At 38.2% G+C, this 21,171-nt stretch overlaps 1 protein-coding gene across 1 annotated transcript in view; it reads right to left on the bottom strand.

Moving 5' to 3' along the window:
• ccdc85ca (coiled-coil domain containing 85C, a) overlaps positions 1-21,171 on the bottom strand; it is a 76,421-nt gene that overhangs the window by 18,743 nt on the left and 36,507 nt on the right. The window contains exons 3-4 of the mRNA XM_036592982.1: positions 7,591-7,667; positions 46-147 (exon numbers count right to left, since the gene is read on the bottom strand). Of these exons, the coding sequence (XP_036448875.1) occupies positions 46-147; positions 7,591-7,667 (179 nt within the window). The remainder of the gene's footprint in view (positions 1-45; positions 148-7,590; positions 7,668-21,171) is intronic.

Here is a 21,171-nt window from a genome sequence, read left to right as displayed (position 1 = left end):
TCAGGGATGGTGGGTGAGACAGCATCACATGTAGCACATACATACATTTTGCAAGGTGTCCTGGTACTTCGACAGAGAGGAGAGCTGGGACTCGGAGTGATACAGAGATAATCCTTTCCTCAGCGTCTTCAGATCCCCAATGCTTCCCTGCAGACGAAGAAAACACGAGTACATTTATATCAAGGTGGATTATTGCTGAAAAGTGAACAGGAGAACAAAAAAGAACCCCCTGTTGCTGGATGTGCATTAGAGGAAAACAGTGGAGAGCTGCTAGAGGGGCCGTATCACTGAAAAGCAAATTTGTCTTGTTTTTTCGAAAGACTTTTCTAGACTGGATGTAAACATCGTAAAAGATTCAATATGTACCATTTACGCCTTAGTATACTCAGTCCTTATATGGACATAATGCAAAGACATATATGGACATATTGCATATTTGCTTAGCACCGCCCATTCAGCCTATATCCGATTAGCCCCACTCATTCACAGTGAAGTGATGCAGATTGGTGTTCCTGCAGACAGTCTGTAGCAGAGTTACTGGAGGGGAAGATGAGGGAAACTGATTAAACGTTGTGCTGTTCCTGGCTGTCGGGAAGCAAATGGATTATTACTGCCATCCGAAAGGAGCAGCTGAAATTTACCCCAAACCTAAGGGTCTGTTCTGTATGTTTCCCAGCCTTTTTAAAGTAATAAAAACAGTCCATTTAATTCTAAAGGGGTAAAGAATGGTCATCTCGGAATGAACTGTGACAGCTTTTGGTGCACAAACATTATAAGGAGAAAAACAAAATAAACAACAAGAGAAAAATGTAGAAATTGGAGCCATTCTGTAATACAGAGACTGAGTGCTAATCTGCAAATGATACCATCCATTTCCTTTAACACTCTGTGTGGCTGAAACATCAATTAACAGCACAGTGAACAGTAACAGAGAGAAAAACACATCTGATTATGAGCTGGAACAGCATCCCCTGCTCTGAAACCAGGCAAACCCCTCAGCGTAATGCTATTAAAATGGCAATGCATTTTCCCCCAGGCATTTTCACAAATGTCAACAAATCTAGAGTGACTTCATCCATACTGACCATGCTAAATGTGCAGTGTCCTCCAAAAGACTACCAGCGTGTAATGTATGGCTGATATTTTGCAGACTTTTGGTTTCAAACTGCTTGATTACAGTTGTTGGGGATAATAATTTCATCAGTCAATTTTTTTTCTGGTCTACACTTCACGCCTAGGAATCGGTCACTGAACAACGAGCTGGACGAGTTCTTCTGTCATGAAGGAGGGTCACAGCTCGTCTGACTCATCACTGTATTATATATTTGATTAGAGGAGGAAGAGTCAACAAACTGCCCTCCAGGTCTCTTCAGGCAGCAGCCATTAAGAACACAGTCTCCTCCATCAGCAATCTGAATTATTTTTGATGAATTGTGGTTGTTATGACTGAGCGCGTGCCAGAAGGGCGCTGCGTGTCCGAGCTCAGTCTGCTTCCAGACACTTGCTTAATCCAGCTTTCTGGAAGACAGGCTGGACTGGAGTGCTGCAGAGGGACTAACACAGAGGAAACACATCCCCAGTGTTTAGACGCAGCTGCAGCAGAAATCTGACCATCAGCTCTGGGACTCCAGCACTGACCCAGACAAGCTTCCAAACAAAAGAAAAGAGACCACAAGTCTTTCCAAATAGTGTAAAAGTCTTCTGACTGTTCTATTGTTCTGTCCAGAGAAAATAAATTCAATTTCATGTGGAAAAGATTATTACAGTTTGAAAGTCTCATTCTTTTAGCTTCAGCTACACTGTTAGAAATAAAGGTTCTTTGTTCATCGAGGTACAAACAGTGTAAATGTTACCTCAAAGGTACAACAGTGGTTTTAAGGTCCAGTTTTGTACCTTAAATAGGTTTTTCCAGGTGAAAAGTTTGTATTTGTACCTTTTCATAACTGAATGTTTTAAAACAGAACAGTAAAATAAAAGCCTGGAGACGAGACGGGGTGTGTGGAGTCAGTACAGCTTAGAGAATATCATTTCAGTGGATTATGGTTCAGTTATGTTCCCTGACTAAAAGGTACTGAAATGTGCCCTTGAGGGTCCCACCACAGTGACAAGAAGGGTACTGCGAGTGTAGGGCTGTACGATTAATTTATATTTTTATCACAATCACGATATGAGTTTAAGGAAGCGATGTAATTAGATTGGTGGGAATGTAGCATTAGGAGCTGTGTCTAAAAAGGTCCTGATAGGCTGAACCCCAGTGTGCCACACCCAGAGGGAGAGATTTAACCACTTCAAAATTTAATACTAAAACTAATATATATGGATCATGTACTGAAATTGGTTCAAAGCCAGAGATGAAAACACATTGTGAACTTTTATCTGAAAAACTTCAGACTACTCTTTCTGCCTTGAGTGATCCTATACATTAACTACGTTTTTGTGTAAATGTAAATGATTAAACATCCCATTTTGTCACCAACAAAACTATCACAACAGAACCGAAACTTTAGCAAATTTTAGCTGATTCTGAGCAAAACTCAAAAACGTTTAGTACATAATTAGCAAACACAGCTTTGAACAGTTTTACACACATAAAATCCTTATTTTTTTAATTTAAACACAAAAACAGATACTTAACTGCAGAAAATGTGTGACAATTCTTAATACTCGATTCTGATTTTCAGACTTATAGATGCTTCAAATCAATGGGATCAAACTGCACACCATGTGGGACAGGGATGCAGTCTCACTTCCTCCTCTAAAATGCAGGGGTGTGGCTTCAATAAGGCTCCACCCACATACAAAACTATTTTTTGGTAGTCACATGAAAAGGTGGGACAGTATTTTTTTAACAAAGTTAGAAAGAATGGAAGTCATATTTTCACTGTAAATTTAGGGGTTAGGGTTTGGGACAGACACCTCCCAATAGGAGGTGCCCTATAAATGAAGATTTGGTATATATTTAGCTTATTACTATCTTTATTAATGCCTTGAGTTTAAATAGATTATAACAGTCATTGCAACAAAGTTGGTCTGAATACTTAATTGTTTTTTATTTATTTATTTATTTATTTATTTATTTATTTTTGTGGGACCGCAGTTTAAACTAATTTGGTAGAGTGTTCCATATACAGCCCTATGCAAAACTTTGGGCACCCCGGACAAATTACATTTTGTTGATTTGTAAATGTTAACACATCCACTGCAAAGAACACACCTAAATATGGCACATAAAACATAAAATATAAAATATAAATAACTGTTGCTCAGGACACAATTTAGGTCTCATTACATATATGATATGACTGTAAACAAATAAATAAATAGAGCTTGAAAAAAATTAGAACATAATAAAAGCAGGAAAAAACATGAGGAACGTTTCCCCGTCACACTTCATAAATACTGTCTGAAACTCTGAGATGTAGTCCGGCTGCACCTGGCCGAAGAACTTGGCACGCTGCTAATCTGTTTGGGTGTGGACCGTGTCCTGAGGATCTGCGTACAAGCTTCATCTCTGATCTAGAGTCAATTCCGCACTTGATGTTATCTATCTAATGGAATTCTCTCAGTCTGGGATCTGGATGATCCGGACACGCAGGCCTTCTCCTTTACGGAATGGCTCGTGGCAGTAATAATGTGTGTTTATGATAATCCTGTCCTGGTCTTTCTTTTCCCCAGACCTGCACTTTGTGTGCTGATTGCTGCTTGTGTGCCAACAGCTCATAGGTTTCCACTCGGAAGGATTACTGGAGCTTACGTGAGGATATGTCCTTTTTCTAAAAAAAGAGATTGTTTATGTGTGCACATGTGCATGTATAGTTGGTGTTTGTTTTTGTACATTTTCAGGCCAAGAATATCCAGAAAACCACCAAAAATAGAACTTCGGACTAACAAAATAGTTAATAATTAATAATAGAAAACACTTACTGCATATAGATATTTATATTTACATCTTCAGCGGTTAACATTAAAAAGCTCTTATCCACAGCAACTTAGAAAAGTGCTTTGTTGTCCACTCAGAGAAAGTATCCTAGCTAGTACGAACAGTTCAAACTACTCTTGAGCTCAGACACTGCGAGAAACGAAAGCCAGACCTGATACAGAATTAAACATAGCATAAGTGCAATACAGTGCATTTCACTAAGTACTTAGATTCGTACTCACTTAAGTGCTTTACCAAAAGATGGTCCTTCAGTTCGCATTTGAAGACTGTGTTATTTACTAAAGATGTGCACGAGTACTTGAGTATTCAGTCAAATGCTTGAGGTGCCAATATTCAAATACTGAAAATCACTATTCGGGTATTTCAATCAATAAATTAACCCATATTTAAACTCAGAGCACATTGAGGGAGACCCTCATTTCCAATGTAGCCAAGCCAATACAGAGAGCAGGGATTTAAAAAATTGGATTGTAAAAACATATCAAATGCTAAAAAAAAGTAATAATAATCATAATAGAACATTTAAGAGTACAAAAAAAAATTAATAAAACCATTAAAATTGCAACAATCTAATAATTTGATAAATAGCAGATCAAAGGATCAAAGATCAAGGATAAAATAAATTAAAAACACAGTTAATTAAATAAACAAAGGAACAGAAGATGTAAAACAATGACTCAACCGCTCCAGCTCTCAGCTGGTGTTCTCCTCTTTGTATAAAAATAAAAGGATAAATGTTATTTCCATTCTACTCGTATATATTTTACCAAAGTTTATATGAATATATTTTACTAAGCACACAAAACAGGTCGAATTTGACTGCATGCGAGTGTTTTTGGCAAATTCGTTCCTATAACTCCTTTTCTCAGAACCATTGTATTGCATTATATGACCATATGGGGAGGCAGTGCTGTAATACAGTATGCGTTATACTGGCACATCAAAGCATGTGTAAACAAAGGAACGGAAGATGTAAAACAATATTTGTAAGACAATATTTACAGCATTTCATTGTGGGAAGATGAAAAAATATACAGTCTAACAATTCAGCGAAATGCAGATTTTATGTTTTGACAGAACTGTAAAGGGGTAAGTTTTGCTCATATTTGTATGTTATCAGGTACAGAAACAGTTAAAATACATTTCTCAGACTAACATGTTGGCACCAGCAGCAATCAGTGTTACTGGTTAGCTGTAGTTTTAGCTCATTAGCTCATCCGACGCAGCCTCCATTATGTTACCTACCATTTTCCCTCGGCTCTCTCTCCACAGTTAACCTGATATCGCGTCCTTAGGGGGACTCGGATATCAAAATTAGTCAGAATGCTCATCCCTAGTATTTACATTTGTATTAGGGGCGTAACAAATCACAGAAGTCTATGACCAACTAACAACAGCTCATAGGTTTCCACTCGGAAGCATTACTGGAGCTTACGTGAGGATATGTCCTTTTTCTAAAAAAAGAGATTGTTTATGTGTGCACATGTGCATGTATAGTTAGTGTTTGTTTTTGTACATTTTCAGGCCAAGAATATCCAGAAAACCACCAAAAATAGAACTTCGGACTAACAAAATAGTTAATAATTAATAATAGAAAACACTTAATGCATATAGATATTTATATTTACATCTATAGCGGTTAACATTAACAAAAGCTCTTATCCACAGCAACTTAGAAAAGTGCTTTGTTGTCCACTCAGAGACTGTATCCTAGCTAGTATGAACAGTTTAGAGTCCAAACTACTCTTGCGCTCAGACACTGCGAGAAACAAAAGCCAGACCTGATACCTGATTAGAAAGAAAGACGGAGAATTAAACATAGCATAAGTATAACAAGTGTAACAAATCACAGAAGTCATTATTCAGTTCATTATGATACAGCGCTGCCTCGATTTGATACCTTTTTCAGTACAGCAAAAATAAGGAGTGGCTGAAGACGAGCCTTATGTTAATATTTCTATATAATAATTTAATAGAGCACTCGACTTAAAAGTACAATATTTGAAACAGCAGTTATGTAGTGATTTTGCCTGATCTAATGCTCTGGCTAATACTTTAAAGCTAATGTGCTAGACACGATACAACGACACAGTATGCTATGTTGTATTGTGTCCCAACATATAAGGCACAGAGGACATTATTACATGCAAGTACCTTTGTTTGTTATCCAGCTGGTGTCTCTGTACTGTAAACGGGAAGACAGCCACATCCCCACCTGAGCTTTGCGATCTCATTCTTAACTTCCTATTATTATTGGCTGCTCTTCATTTGGTCTTAGTCACACACTGTGCTATCCATCTCCAGGAAAACGCCTGACCGTTTCCTAGAACTGATGAAAGTTCTGTCGAGCAGACGTGACTCAACCGCTCCAGCTCTCAGCTGGTGTTCCCTTCTTTGTATAAAAATAAAAGGATGAATAATGCTTTAAATCGCTGCTCTTGTGGAAAGGAAGCTGCTTTCGTCACATTGATAAATAAGTTACAAACTGTGCAAAATGTGTTATTTCCATTCTACCCACATGTATTTTACCAAAGTTTATATGAATATATTTTACTAAGCACACAAAACAGGTTGAATTTGACTGCATGTGAGTGTTTTTTGGCAAATTCGTTCCTGTAACTCCTTTTCTCAGAACCATCGTATTGCATTATATTACCATGTAGGGAGGCAGTGCTGTAATACATTATGTGTTATACTGGCACATCAAAGCATGTGTAGCATTTAATATCCAGTTTAAAATACTACCATTCAACCTGACAAGAGAACATGACTGATCACATTTCTGAACATTGTCTTGTATTAACATGAACCCCTTTTCAACAGTCTTGTAAAAAGGACATTCCACCTTTGACTTTATTGAACAAACGGTTTGGTCAAACAAGGTCGCTGATGGAAAAAGGATCACGAGCTCCTAAAAAGGAGGATATTTAAAGCAATAAAAATTATTTTGGTTACCTGCTCCTCACAACATTGTGTTTACATTTTTGTATAATCTTTTGAAAGAATTCTTACGTTATCTTTTCTTCAGTAAACTGTCTCCAGTGAACAGCCCATTTTAATTGTTTGGCCTTTTTAAAACCATCATAGTGCATCACTTAATTACTGACACACTCGATACAGCCCTAAACTGTACTGTGCATAAGGACAATACATATTAATTGAATTGAAGATTTGCTGGTTTATTAACATTAACGTTCAATAATCTAGCAATCAGCATGAGGACGGTCCACATGATTGTAGTGATTCATGGTGTCTTCTGTTCAGGTACATTTTTTGTTCATCAAGGTACAAACAATGTAAATGTTCCCTCAAAGGTACAACAGTGGTTTTAAGGTCTGATTGTGAACCTTAAATAGTTTTTTCCAGGTGAAAAGTTCATATTTGTACCTTGTCATAACTGAATGTTTTAAAACAGAACAATAAAATAAAGTCCTGGAGACGAGACGGGGTGTGTGGAGTCAGTACAGCTTAGAAAATATCATTTCAGTGGATTATGGTTCAGTTATGTTCCCTGACTAAAGGTACCGAGATGTACCCTTGAGGGAACCACCCCAGTGACAAGAGGGGTACTGCCCCTTTATTTCTGAGAGTGAGGTGCTTTAATGAACTGAACGATCTTTATTAAGAAAGCTTATGAGGGTGTCTCTTACCTGGGATAACACCTGCTTGTTGTCGTCCTCTAATATCCGGACTTTTGTCTCCAGCTGACGGATGTAGTTTGACGAGTCTAGAAAAGTCAGAAACAAAGCAAATGATTATCCAAAATACAACAACATAATCCAAGACACTTTGGCCCAATCCCATTTCACCCCTCGTCCCTACCACTTAACCCACAGCCCTCCATTTTGCGCGTTCACATCTGGGTGTAGGGTGTCCTGATTTTTGTTGCGATAGAGGGGTAGGGCGAAGTGTTAGGGCTACATGGTTTTTCAGAGACACACTTCAAACGGATTGTTATGAGAAAAAAACAAAAACATGAAAGATGGCTGCACTAGAGGCCAAAGAAACCCACAAATGTGAGTAATTTCTCTGTTAAAAGTTTATGATAACCATTGTATTGCCTTTTTTTGGTCGTTTCAGTGTATTATGGTTCTTTCCTTTATAACAAGCATCGCTTATAGTAAGCTCATGTCTTGGTAACTAGCTCGATAAATTTCCCGTTCCACCTTAAATAGTCCAGCAGTACTAATACCTGAAGCGCCAGAATGTAACTGCTGCACTATTTAAGGTGGAACAGGAGAATTCGAAGAAGAAGCTGGCAAATAGTTGACTTCAGCTTCATATCACCAAAGAATTAGGGGTGGGCAATGACAATAACTGTCACAGACCCTCCTAACGTCCCCCCCCACATTTAGAAGATTAGCATCTCTTTCCCAACATAGCTAAGAAACAGTTTTATGGTGGTCCGTATATCTCGGTCATCCTTAAATTGTGTTCTGTTTAGGCACTGATACACAGTGTTGTGTTCCAAAAGCACTGCACCTGCACAGCATCGAATAAAAGACATCTGTCAAAGCAAAAGAATTCCTGAGTGGGAGAAATATTTAGCTAAACCTGAAACCCAAACAGCAGAAAAGCTTGTACTTTAAACACATATGAACACAAAGGAGACATTCTGTTTCCCTCAGACGTCTTAACTGGACAAACAACTCACACTTTTTGTACCTTTGTAAAGTGTAAAGTGACGGACAGCTAGATATTTTTTGCAACATACTGTAAAAAAGGATTCATTTGAAGTTTTAAGTTAACCTGGATCCATTACAATGTATGTTTTATTGAACTTTGAATAACATGTTGACAGACTAAGGCTGTTGCTTACTTTAAAGGGCCAATACTATGAACAAACGTTTATTTTGTAAATAAACCTTTTTGATGTAGTGTGTAAACAATGTTTACGTCTAAGCATAATGTTCACAGTTCATACTGTCCATAGAGGAAAACTAAGCAGCAGAAACAGCTTATTTTGAATAACTGTTTTTGGTGCTGAGCCCATATCTAACATTTTTCTTGTACTTTTTTTTTTTCCTTTTGTAACATTTTCCCCCACTTATAACTCTCTGTCGTTCAATGTGCCAAAAACAGTCATAATTCATTTTTTACATGGCCATTTTCCAACCTCTCTTCATCCTTTGGAAATAAACTGGCTGTGTTTGTTGCTGTGACCTTAAAAATGATTTATGAGGATGAGCCTTGGTCTGACTGGCCGCTCTGTATACGGCCCCATTCAGAAAGCAGCCCAGCTGACACACTCCTTATAACTTCAGCATGAATGCTGTAGTGCTGCTGTAGCCTGAATAAGAGGACATATGAAAATGTACTGTTTTTTGTGACATCAGTTGTCACAAATTGTGACATTAGTTATATCATTCTGTATATAACAGTACATTTTCAAAGTTTATTAATATTTGCAAAGTGAGGAAAATATGGTTTTCAATGATACGGGCTCTTTAATTATTGCTGTTATTTTATTCAACAATACTATAAACTGAACAGCAGAAGTTATTTATAATACCTTTTTATATAGATGCATTTATAGTACCTCGATATAACTATTTATATGGTGTAAATCAATAAAATGCAGCTTAAAGTACTTTCCAAAGAGGAAGGCAAATGAAAGACAGCATAAGAGAAGAAACAGATAAAAACACTGATAAAAAGAAAGGGGGAAAAAAGAAATTTCAAACCTAAAACATAAGGAACCCTAGGAAAATAATGAAAATGACTTTAAATTGCGTTCTGTATTAAATAATATTTAATAAAAAGTTTTTGGGAATATTAAGAACTTATTAAATGATTAATTATACACTGTAATTAGCTATTTATAGTAGTTTCTTGATAATTTTACTGCCTTAATTCTCAATATACAGCTTTCTCAATTAAAAATCATCTACAGCTTTATCACTGTTTATTTACCACTTCTTTATTTTTTACACAGCTTCCTATTAACTGCCTTTATATTCAGGAGAACAGTACTTGCAAACTTTTAAATGGTGATTCTAAACTTTCATACTTTTTTTGAAGACTTAATAAGAATCACAGGCACTAAAATACCTCAAATTCACAGTGCACTGGTGTAAAGCCGGCGAAGCTAAAGAATCGTTAAGGGAGCTGTGTCTAGGAGATGTAAAAGAAGGGTGTGGATGCGTCCAGCCATGTGTTCTGGGCTGCATTCTCTGCATAGATGTCCTGACCTCACTATCTGGAAGTAATGGAGAATCCACAGGCCAGGAAAGCCTACAGAGAGAGTGCTCCACACCACATTTCACGCTCACTCCTCCTAAATCTCCCCCTCTATACTTCATACAGGCAGCCTTAAAGGAGACTGGAGTCCTTCTCCATAATTTTTGGAAGAAATGCTTAAAATTAAGAGCATGCATGCTGAATCAGGGATGAAGAATATAGAGGCAGCGCACTGTTTATAGGCTACTGTTCATCTGGAGACACCTAAAGTCAATAATTCAATGAAAATGTTGTATATAACAATAACCGAGCCTAGAAATCTAGGCGCTTAAATGTTGCATAGAGAACAGCTATTTAATCCTTACAGTTATTTGATTATTAGTATTTGTTACACATTGTAAAAAATGTAAATGCATTGTGATTTGACAATTATTTGTCACTCGCAGCACAATAGGAAAAGTAAAAAGTAGAAGAGGAGATATTTTATTATGGTTTGAATTTGATAAACTGACCAATGAGGGTACAGTCTTGTTTTACAAAAAGAAAAACTGTTTTTTTTTCACAATTTGGTCATTTTTAGAAGTGCAGACTCAAACGTGTTGACTAAGATTATGTAAATGTAAATAATTACAGAACTATGGTTCTTTGTTCTCTATATAGTACATTTAACTACAGTCAAGTAGTGCAGTAAGAGTAGGGAGCTATCCGAGACTCAGCCTGTGTAATTAGTAATGTAATTATATAACCACATTTACATACTGAAGCAGAATGACAGTGAAACTTTAGAAATCTGGGGGGGCAGCAGCAGCGTGACTCATCCCCAAACTGCTTCTGCTGTATTCTACCACACACACAGACCTCCACCCATTCTCTCTCTCTCTCTCTCTCTCTCTCTCTCTCATTTCTCTTTCTCCCTTTCTCTCACTCAATCACTCTCCCTTTCTTCCTTCTTCACTCTGCAATCTCTTTCTCTCCCTCTCTCAATAGCTATCTCACTTCATCTCTTTCTCTGTCTCTCTCACTCAATCTCTATCACATTCATCTCTCTCTTTCCATCTCTCCCTCTTCTTCACTCTGTAATCTCTTTCTCCGTCTCTCAATATCTTTCTCACTTTTATCTCTTTCTGTCTCTCACTCAGTCTCTCTCACACTTTCTCTCTGTCCATCTCCTCTATCCACTATCTCTCTCTCTATCCTCTCTCTCTCTTCATCTTTTTTCCTGTCTCCCTCACTCAATCTCTTACATTTTATCTCTGTCCATCCTCTCTCAATTATCTCTCTCTCTGCATCTGTCTCTCTCTCTCAATCTTTCTATCTCTCTATGTCTCTCTCTCATTCTCTATCTCTCTCTTCTTCACTCCTCTTTCTCTCCAATCTCTTTCTCTCCCTCTTTCAATCTCTCTCACACTTCATCTCTCTCTGTCCATCCCCTCTCTCCATTATCTCTCTCACTGTCTCACTTTTTCTGTCTTTCTCTCCCTCATTCTCTCTTTCTCCCTTACTCTCACTCACTCACTCAATCTCTCACCCTCTCTTCCTTCTTCACTCTCTAATCTTTTTCTCTCCTTCTCTCAATATCTTTCTCACATCACCTCTTTCTCTGTCTCCTCTCTCCAATCTCTGTCACTCCTCCTTCTCTACTAATCTATCTCTCTCTCTCTGTCTCTCTATGTCTCTATCTATCTATCTCTCTCTCTTCCTTCTTTATTCTCTTTCTCTCAATCTCTCACACTTCATCTCTCTCTGTCCATCCCCTCTCTCCATTATCTCTCTCTCAACCTCTCCCTCTCCCTCTCTCTCTCTCATTACTAGTTGTTCCTGCTCTTCTTTTCTGCTGTAAACCTGAGTTTTCAGACCTGCTCCTGCACTCACTCTCGTTCTTACCCAGCGTAACAAACCCATTACAGTGATATGCGTCCTGCGGAGACCTCGGCTAAGGAGCGGAAAATGCGCTCTGCTTTAAAGAGTTCAGCTACTTTGCCCTTTTGACTCCGTGACCAATAAAACAAGGTGTGTCATTCAGTCTTTATCCTTTGCATGTAAAACCAGGCAAGGCTGCTGACGCCATTTTGTACTGTCTCATCACAGAACTGGACTGATTATCAACATCCTCAGCCACCACCAGGTGTCAGTACTGCCTTGCATATGTACCTCACATGCTTAAGGACACCATTATCACAGGAAAATAACTCAGAGATGCATTTTACATCTCTCAATGGAAAAAAACACACGTGGAAGATAGCGGCACAGATGATCATCGCTGTTAAATAACTGCTCCAGACGCACGGCTGGGCTGTTTGAGTAGTAAAACTGCGGCGGGGTGGAGTGGACAGCAGAGGCTTCCCTTGGTTAATCCTCTTTGCCTTCCTTGTGACCCTCTAATCTAACTACAGTACATCTGATCACCTGACCCACAGCCAGCACACAAGCCGATTAGAGAGGGCCACAAATCAGAGAGAGACAGAGCGGGGGGGTGGTGGTGGGGGGGGGTGCGTTTACATGCACACTAGGGTTGCACAATGTATTGTTTACTAATAACAACAATTAAAATAATGTCTCTAAATATGAATCTAGGCCTGGGCGATATCTACAAATATCCCGGCACCCTGGACCCACCTATCTACCTATCTTTATTATTCTTTTTGCATGAACTGATTTAATGAAAATCTTCGATGAAAATCACATATAATGTAGTGGTGGACAATATAGTAAAATACCACGTTATAATACTGCATTTACACAATGAACGCTAAGTACCACAATATTTTAGTACAGACACAATGCACTAGTAGTGCCTCATTTAAAAACGGCAAACAAAATCAGAAAAATAAGCCGACACTGAAGCAGAACCCCTCTTGTCAATGGGGTACATCTCGGTACCTTTAGTCAGGGAACATAATTGTACCATAATCCTTTGAAATTATATTTTCTAATTTGTGTTGACTCCACACACCCCGTCTCGTCTCCAGGCTTTTTATTTTATTGCTCTGTTTTAAAACATTCGGTTATGAAAATGTACAAATATGTAGTTTTCAGCTGGAAAAACATATTTTAGGTACACAATGGGACCTTAAAACCACTGTTGCAGCTTTGAGGTAACATTTACATTTTTTTGCAACTCGATGAACCAAAAATGTACCTGCACAGAACCTTTATTTCTAACAGTGTAGTAAAGCATGCAGATGGTCAGTCCTGATCAGAATATGCATATTAGAATATGTGATATGATCAGAAAAGCATACTGTTTATTAAAAAAAAGCAAGACAGTCATGATAAAATTTCATCATATCGCCCACTTCTATTTTAATATAATATTTAGTAACCTTTTTTAATTTAATCTAATAATCTAATCAAATCTAATATAATATTTAATTTTGTTCTTCATTTGAAAGCTGTGACCTAAAACACATGCAATTGCTGCTTTTGTGCTCCTGCTGGTGTGGGTCCATGACTGTTTTTTCTCATTAAATGGTGTTCACAAAAGCATACTTGTAGCTCCCTCTTGTGGAGAAACTTCAGAATGCTAAACATGTACAAGTGAGTGAGTTTCAAATCCATCCATTTAACAAAAATAGTGTTTTTCATGCTGGGAATTCAGCTTCAAATGCCTTTGGAAAACCATGAAATATTATATTTTCATAATTTCAGACAAGTTTTCCCAGCAGAGATACTGGCTTATTAATGCCCTGCAAAAATCTACAGTAAAAGGTACAAAACAGTACATAAACATATTAATTCATATTATTAAGGTGGCTGTTTAAACCTGATAACATATGAATTATTACTAATCTTTATCATCATTTTGGCCTTTACAATGCTGATATCAAAGAAGGCAACAATATGCAAATGAGCTATCTAACCAGTTACAATGTATTTTATTATGTGCCATCTTGCATTATTTTGACCAAAAAAATTCCTTTTGTTGGATCACATGAACACCTAGATTCGTCAAAACACCCACAGGAGCAATTTTTTGGTCAAAATAATGCAGGACAGTCTAACCATGTCATATTATTGATTCACTAAGGCATTTTTACTGTACTGCAAGGTGCACTGCAATTGCAATATGCAGCAAAATAACTGCAATACTAGTATACTGTCTTTTCCAACGTTATCACTACTAGAATTAATTGCTTAGTGGTATGTGGAGGTGGGGGGGGAGCGAGAGAGCGAGCGAGAGAGAGAGAGAGAGAGAGAGAGAGAGAGAGAGAGAGAGAGAGAGAGAGGGAGGGAGGAACACCACTTCTTCTTGCATTTATCACTGGAGTGGTCTTCCATCTCCGCAGGGCTGCAATGCAGTAGAAGCTGCAGAACATTCAGGGTTCTGTCGCTTCTCCACAGTGTGGGGTTGTGTTGGGTAAATGTATCTTCTGAAATCAAGGGTATTAATAGGGAGTTTGTCCTCCCTTACTGCAGTAACAGCCTCTACTTTACACCAGATGTTGGAACATTGCTGTGAGGATTTGACTGCATTCAGACACAAGAACATTCGTGAGGTCAGGTACTGATGTTGGATGATCACTTCTGGATCTTTCTAACTCATCCTAAAGGTATCACTGTAGAGAACGCAGTTCCGCTGCTCCACAGGCCAGTGCTGGGGGCTTTATGATTTTAGTGGGGGGGGTTATCATCATGTAAGTGAGCATTTATGACGTTTTTTGCTGTCTTATCGCTTACATGGTCACCATTTTCAATGCAATAAATAATTGTCAAACCACCTATCTAACAATTACTAAATGTTACACAGTTCTCCCCTGTTGGTTTAGCTGATCAAGCATGGTTGACCAGTATACCAGCATCCAAAATACAACCAATGTTGGTTTTGCTGGTGACCAGTTATGCTGGTCTATGCTGGCTTTTCTAGCAAGGCTGCTAACTAGGAGAAAGGCACTGGTTAGCATTAGCTTAGCCAGCATGAAAACAGCTCTGCTCACTACACAATACTCTGGCTAACTAAAATACTGGCAAATGTTTTGATGATAATCATTCAAATCTGATGGAGTGAAGTCAGGTAACTGGCTTTAAAGGGACAGAAAGCGAAACTAAATCTGTTCCATGGTGTTTGGATCTGTAGCTCGACTGGTTATCTTAACATTAGCTTAGCAAGGAGGCTACAGACCCAAACAGTGCCACACACAGTACAGGCTTGATTCTGACTAACTGCTGCTCTGCTGAAACAAGTGTAGATGATAAAAACTGATGTCAGAGAGAGCAAAAGTTAAGTGACAGGTGTTGGACTGACAGAAAGTCACAATCAAATCTGTTCCGCAGTGTTTGGGCTCATAGCATTATGGCCAACCAAACTATAACTTAGTTAGCAGGTCAGATGTGCCACACATCTGCACAAACCCTCTATATCAGTGAGCTCACACACCAATCAGTGACTTCTCTAAATATAAATGGGTGAAATGTGTTTATTTAGTCATTGGAATAGAAATATGACATCATAATTTTAAAGCGCTGGCATCTTTTTTTTTTTTTTAAATAACGAGTATATCTTATTACCATTATACCGCCCAACTCTACCTCTGCTCTAGAGCATCACACTCTTTTAGTAAATGCTTTTCTATAAACATTATGCTCAACTGAATGCCTGTGCCAGAAATGTCCAAACTAGAAATGATGTCTAGATTTTGTCTGGACAGTTTATATCTAGGTGGTCAATTCTGCAGTGGCTGTAAAGTGGGCTGTTCTATTGTTAGGAATGGGAAACTGAGAGGATTACCAAAGGAACAACTTGCCTTAAGCCCTGAGTATCTGTACACACAGACAAACACAACATGCACATATACAAAGAAAGAGCGAGAGAGTGTTTGGGGCAGGTGGCATGAGCTGACCCTCTGGATTGGTCTAATTAGTATTAGAGGCAGGGCTGCAGTCGTGAGCCGGACCCTCCCTCAGTCAAACTGTGCAGCACTTAGCTTTGCTCCATCAGCTTCATCCTCATCCAATCATCAGCACTGTGAACAATTCATAATGACTGGACCAATAGAAATGGTCAAAATTACTTAAATTCATATATATTAACATACATTAACATTGAAGAAAATTACACTGAATTTTCAAAATATCTGTATAATTAAATTAGTAAGATGTAAACAAAGTCATTCAAAGTGGTTTAATGTAAAATGCTCCACTACAGAAATAGTCAAAATTGTTTTTTAGTTTTCCGCTGACCTTATTTGGTACTACATAGAACCCTTTTTTACTAAGAGGGTTTTTTCAGTTTTACTACTATTTTATCATTATCAACTAAGAAGACATATGTAGGTTAAGTGTTTAATTTGAATAGTAAATAAAATCTGAATTTTAGACATCGCAACTCAATCGCAAAGCAATTCCACTGAATTCCAAACAAATGAAGCTATAAGAACCTCCAAATCCTCCCCTGCAGCCCCAGCCTTAACTGTCCATAGCATTTCATACAAATCAGGTTGTGCTAATTCTTTTGAATCTGCAGTCATGAGAGTGGAAAACCCTGCTAATCTAGCTTAAAGCGACTGTCAAGCCAAAAAAATAATCTATTTTACACATGCCTAAATTATTGCCTCAAACCACACCATGTTATGTTTCCTCAAACAGACGTGTCCAATGTATGACATACTGTATCCATACAACTAGGACATTAGCATAGCTAAAAACAGTAGTAGCAGCTTCCTGAGATCTGAATTTTGCCCATGCTTTTGTACATTTTAATAGATAAAAGTATGTCATCAAGTGTTGGAAACCACATATGAACGTCAACTTCAAGTTACTTAACAACTTGATGTGGTTTGAGGAGAATTAGCACCGCAAGGATTGTATATAATGCTACAGACAGTTAAGGCTAGGGTTAGGGGCAGGTTTAGAGGTTGTAGCTTTTCTTACAGATTCATCTGCATAAAATCTAATTAAATTTCTTCATTATAATTTCTGTGTATTCTATGAGATGGCATGAGATTTGTTGTAATTTCTATTAATTGAATTATTTTGGGTTTGAGGCAGTTTTTGGCAAGTGGGTGATGATTTAGGCCAGCAGTCAGCAACCCAAATGTTAAGAAGAGCCATTTTGTCCTTTCAACAAAAGTCAAACCACCCTGGGAGCAAAAACAATTTATGTCCATTTTACCATCTTGGCTATAAATATGTCTCAGTATGTGCTGATGTTCTAGCATGGGCTGAAAAATATAATATAAACGAAAATGCAGGCTTACTTTGCTCTGCTTTAAGCTTTAGCTCAGCAATAGCCGTTTTTCTTGCATCTCCGGCAGGAAACTTTTCCGCAAAAGTAGAACAGTTTCTTATTAAATGTCTCTCAAAGTTTGATTTTTTACGAGGCTGAAGGCAGCATCTCATTCGCCAGCTACTTTTTTGAATTTCTCCATTCCACCTTAAATGGTGCCTGAGGCACCAGAATGTAACTGCTGCACCATGTAAGGTGGAACGGGAAAATCTGAACGAGAAACTGACTGCAGCTTCATGACTTTTAGTGTTTGACAGTTTCTCATTGCATATTAAACATATCAGGAAACCAGCTGGAGTGATTATAAATGCAAATAAGTTCATTTGTCTGCAACTCACTGATGCTCGTCTTAAATATTTCTCTTTTTCTTTTTTGTCTCGTTAGCTATTAGCTAGGCGAGACTGTTATGGTGTTATGTGCTATGGTGACCCGCAGTCTGCATGCCAACCTTCAGGGTTAAAGGGTGAATTAGCAGTTATATATTAACTCCAGTGTTTAAGACCATTTATTGTTAAACTGTGTTGAACGATCAGCAGAGCTTTATTTTACTGTAAAGGAGGATTATTTTATTTTTACCTACAAATCTGATTCTGCTGTGGAGCTGCAACAGGGCAGTAAAAGAGCCGCCTGTTGCTGACCCCTGATTTAGGCACAGAGTTTGCATAACGCTAATGGGTTCCTTTACTTGTTAGCTACATTAGCCTTCTAGCTCCAGCGCAAGGTAAAGAAGCAAACGTCAGACAACAAACACATTTTAGCTGATTGTTTACATTTGGGGAAATGTAAAGGGGAAAATGATGTAAATTTCATTTATGGCAGAGCCAACACTTCACAAAAGGTAGAGAAAACATGGTCATAACAGAACTGCATTCATGCTAGCGCTGCTGCTCTTGTGTCTGAGTGGGCTTGACTTAATTGGAGCGACAGGGGGATGTGGGACGGCCTTGGAGGATGTCTCTCTCTGTCTTGTCTTATTGTATCAGAGCTGTGACCCACTTGCAGCTCTGTGTTTGTATTCCTCCCGCTGATCATTTGTTGGGTCTAAGCTGAGAGCAAAGGGCCTCTCCAAGAAGCGGTGACTGAGCGTATTAAAGTAGTAGCTGGCTGTGAGTGGTACTTGTAATCAGGCTGGACAGAGCCCAAGCTAGAGGCCAGAACAATCAGAAAAAAACTCCACAGCTTGCGTAAACATTGCTTTGTATTGAAAGGGTTGAGCGGAAAGATTACCATAAAGAAAGGATTACTGTATGAGGACTTTGACCACTGGACGCACGATGGTTATGTCACTTCCAACGTCATGTGATCGCTGCTAATGTGGTGGATATTATGACAAACAGACTGAGGTTGAGAAACAGAATTCAGATGAAGGCAGGCTGCCTATGAACTCTTAGATATGGTAGTGAAAGCATGTTATAAATCCATATTAATCATTTCTTACTCAGAGCTCCTCTTAAAAATAGCACAAAAAGTTTTAAACTTTACCAATCCATACCAGCTGTGTCTTTGTAATGCCAGGATATCTTAAGATTTAATAAAAAGTTATTGTTGAGTGTTCAAGAACAAATACAATTCTTTACATTTTTGCCCTGTTTTCTTGCCATAAACGTAGAATAAAATCTGTCAAACTTGTCAATTTATTTGCAATTAGTTGCAATACTTTCATTCCCAGTCAAAACAGACATGTAGAAGTTATTAATTTTTGAAGAGATATTTCCAAGAAGATTAGATATAAAATACTCCACGTTCAATCTCAAAAGCTACAGCTTCTGAGTTGAATGACATTTTTCGTTGAATGGTGTGACACGGTGAGCAACAAACTTTGAGGTATGTTTTCTCTGGTTTGATGGGCGTGTCAGAGGTGCTACCTTCAGCAGTGACGTGTATATAAACCCTGCTGTATTAAAAGGCAGTGCACACAATGGATTCTAATAAAGGCCTCTACAAATGGGGCCACTGCTGCTTGGTGTACGCAACAAGACGTTAGAAGATAAGTTTGTCATTTTTTTATTGTACTGTACTGTATTTTATTTTAATTTTTTTAATAGAATATGCTGGGAGGACAGCAGGAATGGCCTTCTCAGCTGTCATAGTTGCAACGCTTGCGAAACACAACAGTGTTCAATGCTCCATTCAAATTTCCAAGTTTCCATTCAAATAAATTTTTGCTATGTTTTCTCGAAGCTGAACGCAGCCCTGGTAGACCACCTAAAAAGGTCCCCAACAGACAAACAGCACTTCAAGCTTTCATCTTGGAGAGATGCTCCTTTCTACAAAAGGAGCATTGTTTACAGCCCGATCAGGAATACAACTAAAACACTTCTCCTTGCTGCAGTGTTATTCTACAATGGATGCACATATACAGTCGCACACAATGCCTCAACTAAAGATGTGCCTCTAATCCTCACATGCCTGCAACAACTATGATGTAAAACAGAATTATGGACGTGTTGGAATACAGTGTGCAGTAAAGCGTATATTCAATGCGGCTTCAAAGAATTCGCCCACATTTCCAAAAGCATCTTTCATTGGAAACTTGAAAGTTGCAACTGATCTCTGACCACAACCACTGCCTTCTTCCAGTGATGTCATACTCTTTAAGACATCCAGGACAAATACTTCATGTCCCTCCTCTCAGAAAGATCATGGCTCAAATGCACTACATACAGCGCTCTGCAAAATCAGAGACCACCTTTCATTTATTTCACTTCCAGTCAAAACAGATATTACAAACAAGCTATTGATTTTTTCAGTAGATATCTGAAAAAATTTGATAATGCATAACGAAAAGGAAAATCAGAGTGAAAAAATGTGAGTTTCCAAAACTGAGATACTGAAAAATATTAAGAGATATAGAGAAAATAGAGGAACTCTTAGAGAAAAAAAATCTGTCCCCATGAGATAAACAGCAAAAACATCCATGCAGCCGGTGCAGGTTGATGCTCATCACATCAATACAAAGATGAAAAATATAGTACTGTTCAAAAGTCAGAAACCCTTTTATTTAACTTCTAGTCAAAATGGCCATTAAGTACAAGTTAGTTATTTGCATTTTTCTGAGGAGATCAGATATTACATAATCCACCTACATAAGAAAGGAGAAGGTCCAAGTTAAATACGTTGAAAAACCAGAGTTGCCAAAACTGAAGTCCAAAAAAAATGTTTACAAGCTACAGAGAAAACGGGGCTCCTAACACCCACCTGGAAGACCTGGTCGACACCAAAACTGCCCCCATCAGATAAACAGCACTGAAAGCTTTCATCTTTGAGAGAGAGGAGAAAATTAAGCTTCTTCAGATCTGAAAACATCCACAGGTGTTTCTGTCCATCCTTCCACTGAGAGAAGACAACTCAGCGCTATGGGTCTGAAAGGATGTGTAGCCGTAAAGAAGCCTCACTGAGAAAAGGAGACATCAAACAAAGAAGCTGGACAATGGACTGACCACCCCAGAGTCCAGACCTCATCACTGAATGTGTTTGGGATTACCTGGATCATTAGAAGCAAAAAATGCAACCAACTTCTAAGACTGAACTTTGGAGCTGTGGAAAAATATCCCTGCAGATTTCTTTGGAAAACAAAGTAAAACTCCCAAAAAGAACAGAAGCCGTAATAAAGAAAAAGCGTGGACACACTAAATACTGAGACACTTGATATTAAATTTAGCTATTCTGTTAAAGATTCATTTTCTGCTGCTGGAAGATAAACAACTTCTATTTGATTGCCATTTTGATTGGAAGTTAATGTAAAACGTAGCAAAGTGACAGAAATAACTCAACTTTTAAGGGTTAAAAAATTCACAACCTTTGTACTGAATCACCCAGACAGCCTTGG

This window comes from Colossoma macropomum, unplaced genomic scaffold (assembly GCF_904425465.1).
Source record: "Colossoma macropomum unplaced genomic scaffold, Colossoma_macropomum, whole genome shotgun sequence".
NCBI lineage: Eukaryota > Metazoa > Chordata > Actinopteri > Characiformes > Serrasalmidae > Colossoma > Colossoma macropomum.
This window is presented reverse-complemented; position numbering and strand designations above follow the sequence as displayed.